Genomic DNA, 4447 nt, shown 5'->3' with positions numbered 1-4447 from the left:
AGTGTTTGTCTCCCCTACTTGCCTAGTGTTTGTCTCCCCTGCTTCGCCAGTGTTTGTCTCCCCTGTTTACCCAGTGTTTGTCTCCCCTGCTTACCCAGTGTTTGTCTCCCCTGCTAACCCAGTGATAGTCTCCCCTACTTGTCCAGTGTTTGTCTCCTCTGCTTACCCAGTGATAGTCTCCCCTACTTTCCCAGTGTTTGTCTCCACTTCTTACCCAGTGATAGTCTTCCCTGCTTACCCAGTGATAGTCTCCCCTGCTTGCCCAGTGTTTGTCTCCACTGCTTACCCAGTGATAGTCTCCCTTACTTGCCTAGTGTTTTTCTTCTCTGCTTACCCATCGATTATCTCCTCCACTTGCCTAGCGTTTGACTCCCCTGCTTACCCATTGTTTGTCTCCTCTGCTTACCCAGTGGTAGTCTCCCCTACTTTCCCAGTGTTTGTCTCCACTTCTTGCCCAGTGATAGTCTTCCCTGCTTACCCAGCGATAGTCTCCCCTGCTTGCCCAGTTTTTGTCTCCCCTACTTGCCTAGTGTTTGTCTCCCCTGCTTCCCCAGTGTTTGTCTCCCCTGCTTCCCCAGTGTTTGTCTCCCCTGCTTACCCAGTGTTTGTCACCCCTGCTTACCCAGTGATAGTCTCCCCTACTTGCCTAGCGTTTGACTCCCCTGCTTACCCAGTGATTGTCTCCCCTGCTTAGATAGTGATAGTCTCCCCTACTTGCCTAGCGTTTGACTCCCCTGCTTACCCATTGTTTGTCTCCTCTGCTTACCCAGTGATAGTCTCCCCTACTTGCCTAGTGTTTGTCTTCTCTGCTTACCCATCGATTATCTCCTCTACTTGCCTAGCGTTTGACTCCCCTGCTTACCCATTGTTTGTCTCCTCTGCTTACCCAGTGATAGTCTCCCCTACTTGCCTAGCGTTTAACTCCCCTGCTTACCCAGTGATTGTCTCCCCTGCTTACATAGTGATAGTCTCCCCTACTTGCCTAGTGTTTGTCTTCTCTGCTTACCCATCGATTATCTCCTCTACTAATTACCTAGTGTTTGTCTCCCCTGCTTACCTAGCGATTGTCTCCCCTTGCTTCCCCAGTGATAGTCTCCCCTACTTACCTAGCAATTGTCTCCCTTACTTACTGTTTGATACTGTGTTTGTAATCAGCCGTCTCTATCCGATGCTGAGCATGGCCTTGTTTTAACTCCAGTAAATCTGCCTTCAGAGCCCTGAAAACAAATGAAGTACAATGTCTAGCACTTGTCACAAGCAGGCAAATCTGGTAAGAATCTATATTGAAGATCAATGCAATGATAAATACATCTCCAGATATTATATGTGCCAAATCCTTATGTTACTATCTCATAAAAGTGCCTTTAGTATCGCTATGTTATCTCCAGGATTTATGACAGATTATAGGAAATGCTATTGTAATGTTAGAGTGAATGTGTTATTACACTCCTTCAACTTAGACTTGATGAGTGTATGTAATCTGTACCTTTTATCCTCCAGCAGATTACGTTTTTCCTCCGTGATATCTTCTACTTCTCTCTGCATTCTTTCCAGTCTAACTTCCTTACTTTGTAACTGTGAAACAGAGGAATCAATTTAAAATAATTGTTCATTTATTACTTTGCATTTTTATTTGACTGAAATATTAATAAACTTGTTTCCGTTTTTTGTCAAACTATCTTATAAGTCAATGCATAGTTTGGGTAAAGATTGTTAGAATATTATTTGTAAAATAAAAAGAAGCAGACAAAAATCTCAATGGAAACATTCTTAATCATTTTATGGAAGAATATTTTATCTCCAGATTGAAAGCTGCATTTTGTACTGTAAATTTTAGAAGATTCATTTTGAGAGACTTTTCTGTATTTAAAAGTGTCTGATGGTAACTTTGTAGTACCTCAGATTTAAGAAGGCGTAACTCCGACTCTTGGTCTGACCGTGCCTGTGTCCTGAGGTCGGTTTTACGCCGGTCATACTGTCGTCCTTAGAGATAATAAAGAAGACTAAGATTAGTACATGTATATCTAAAGTATACAACAGTTAACTGAACTGTTCAATACGGTTTCCATATGACAACAGCCACAGCAATAAATGGAGATACAGTAAAACATTGTAACATACAGCTCTAAATAAGATAATTTGTATCTATATTTGATCTCGCACATTGGCAATTAAGATAAATTTTGAATTTGAGATTTTTCTAAATATTTGTTTTAGAATATAAGATTGTATTTTGAATTAGATTTTCTGCAAAATACCTTATCTATTTTGAAGAAAATATCATCACCAGTGAGATGTAGCCTTGTTTTCATAAAATTTCTCAATTATTGAATGCATACCTAGGTATTTGAGATTAGAACACTGTCGGCTAAGAATACCTGTTGAAATAATCAATCGTTCTGTTTCATACTCTTTTAAACATTTTTTGCCTTATCTACAAATGCCCATACCTTCCTTCTCCTGCGTAAGAGCAATCTTGAGTTCATGAATGGTGGCCGCGTCCTGACTGGTTTGTACCCGTAAGGAATCCAAGTCCTCCTCTATACCAACCCTACAAAGGCCAGTATACATATTTGTCACAAATATCTTTATTACTACCCTTAACTATCTAGAAAGTGAACTTTCAACAGCTAACATCACAGCTATTGTCAACAGTAATATTCACAGCATCAGGCCAACAGATGCTCAACTGTCTTCAAACATAAGCCACTGTATGATAAATTGATGTATATATTGTATATTTTTTATCATAATTTGCTGAGCAGTGCATACACATTCATGTGTAGTTCTAAATATCTATTACTTGATGAGCTGGAACCTTCCCTTGAAATATGTGCCTTTTTTTACAATTCTTCAAACATCATTATTACACAATTATCAACATTTCTTGAGGTACATATCTGTGAATATAATTCCTAGTCTAAACGTTTCCAGTCAATTAGTGTTTTAGAGGTTATGACCTACTCACCTTTCTATTAGAGGTTATGACCTACTGACCTTTCTATTAGAGGTTATGACCTACTCACCTTCCTACAAGTAGGTTCCTGTTCTCACTCTTATAGTGAGCTAGCTCGTTCCACACACCATCGCTGTTCTCTGACCGCAGATCTCTCGGATCCGCACGCTTACCTTTCCTCTTCTTCCTTCTGTAAACCATAAAATACAGAAATGAAGAGGGTTTGTATTCTCTAGTACAACTAACATGGTCAGCACACCTTTTCTTCTTCTGTTAAAAAACCTGTATTGTTTACTCATTTTAAAAAAAAAATTGGTTCTTTATTTGATTTTTTATAAATTTTACAAAAAATAAAACAACAAGAGAGTGAAGTATGCCCTGTATAACTTCCCTCGGTATAACAAGAGTTGCCTCCCTGGAGATGGAACTGACATGATACCTAAGGATCAGACAGTAGACTACATTTTATTGGGTTCGGTATTTATAAAACTGAAATACATTTATGCAATAAGTAGTATTTATAAATACATTTTGTTAGTTTGTTTGGTGTTAATACATCAATTTTTTTTTTTTAAATCTCAAACATGAATATTTTACATCCACATAAAACTGTTCAATATTAACCATTACAAACTTTGTTATGTATTTATTCCTCAGAATGACGATATAAACAACAAAGGTGTGAGGATTTTCTTTATTCCAGTTTTGATAAAATATTCTGTTTCAAGGATAATGTTTTTCAAATCTATTTGACCCTGGGTATCTAAACAATGTGTCCAAGTCCCTTATTTAAAAAAGAAAATGATAAATATTGGCATAATGTTTCTGCAAAAGGTAAGAGAAGGAAAGGAACGGGAGACAGAAAGATGAAGGTACAGAGCAGGTCAAACATTTTTAGGATGTGCCACTACAAATACAGACAGAAAATTTTACCCAAAATGTTCATCTTCCAGAGATTTCAGTTGGTCCTTGACAAGTTTGTAGTTGGCATTGATCTCCTTGACCCGGGCCTGACGCTTGGCATGGGCTTTCTTCATTTCCTCAACTTCTCGATTCTGGAAAGATGGCACGAATATAATGGTCACAGTAGTGTACTATCTAGTCACTTGTTACTACCTCTCTTAGACGGAAAGTCACAGTGCCGAACCATCAAAATCTTTTTCCTTCTTTTCATTAAGTAAAGCTGCAAAATTCACATCTCTCATAAACAATCTTTATATAAAATATATAACAAGAGATCCCAAAGGGATTTTGGCGCCCACCTTTGTACCATCTTCATTAGTTCTTTGTCAGTTCGATCTTTTCTCTTCTTTCCTCTAATCTGTTTGATCGAGTCATGTTAACAGTAAATGCACCTTGAGGTAACTTTTGATCTAAACTTAATACTGATGTGTATGAAAGCCAACCTTCAAAGTGAGTTTGTCATTTCACATATTTACTAGTACAGTACTTAATGTGAAAGAAATAGAATCGATCATTGCAATATGAGAA

General features: G+C 38.0%; 1 protein-coding gene across 2 annotated transcripts in view; it reads right to left on the bottom strand.

Moving 5' to 3' along the window:
- Positions 1-788: 788 nt before the first annotated feature.
- Positions 789-4447, bottom strand: part of LOC110451031 (centlein-like) — an 82247-nt gene continuing 78588 nt past the window's right edge. For both annotated transcript variants that reach the window (XM_021498871.1, XM_021498879.1), the window contains exons 17-22: positions 3890-4011; positions 3027-3146; positions 2451-2551; positions 1898-1983; positions 1487-1575; positions 789-1217 (exon numbers count right to left, since the gene is read on the bottom strand). In XM_021498871.1, coding sequence (XP_021354546.1) covers positions 1127-1217; positions 1487-1575; positions 1898-1983; positions 2451-2551; positions 3027-3146; positions 3890-4011 — 609 coding nt within the window. In that variant the 3' untranslated portion in view covers positions 789-1126. The remainder of the gene's footprint in view (positions 1218-1486; positions 1576-1897; positions 1984-2450; positions 2552-3026; positions 3147-3889; positions 4012-4447) is intronic.

Source organism: Mizuhopecten yessoensis, unplaced genomic scaffold (assembly GCF_002113885.1).
Source record: "Mizuhopecten yessoensis strain PY_sf001 unplaced genomic scaffold, ASM211388v2 scaffold603, whole genome shotgun sequence".
NCBI lineage: Eukaryota > Metazoa > Mollusca > Bivalvia > Pectinida > Pectinidae > Mizuhopecten > Mizuhopecten yessoensis.
The sequence above is the reverse complement of the archived record's forward strand: the minus strand, read 5'-3'. Positions and strand labels throughout refer to the sequence as shown.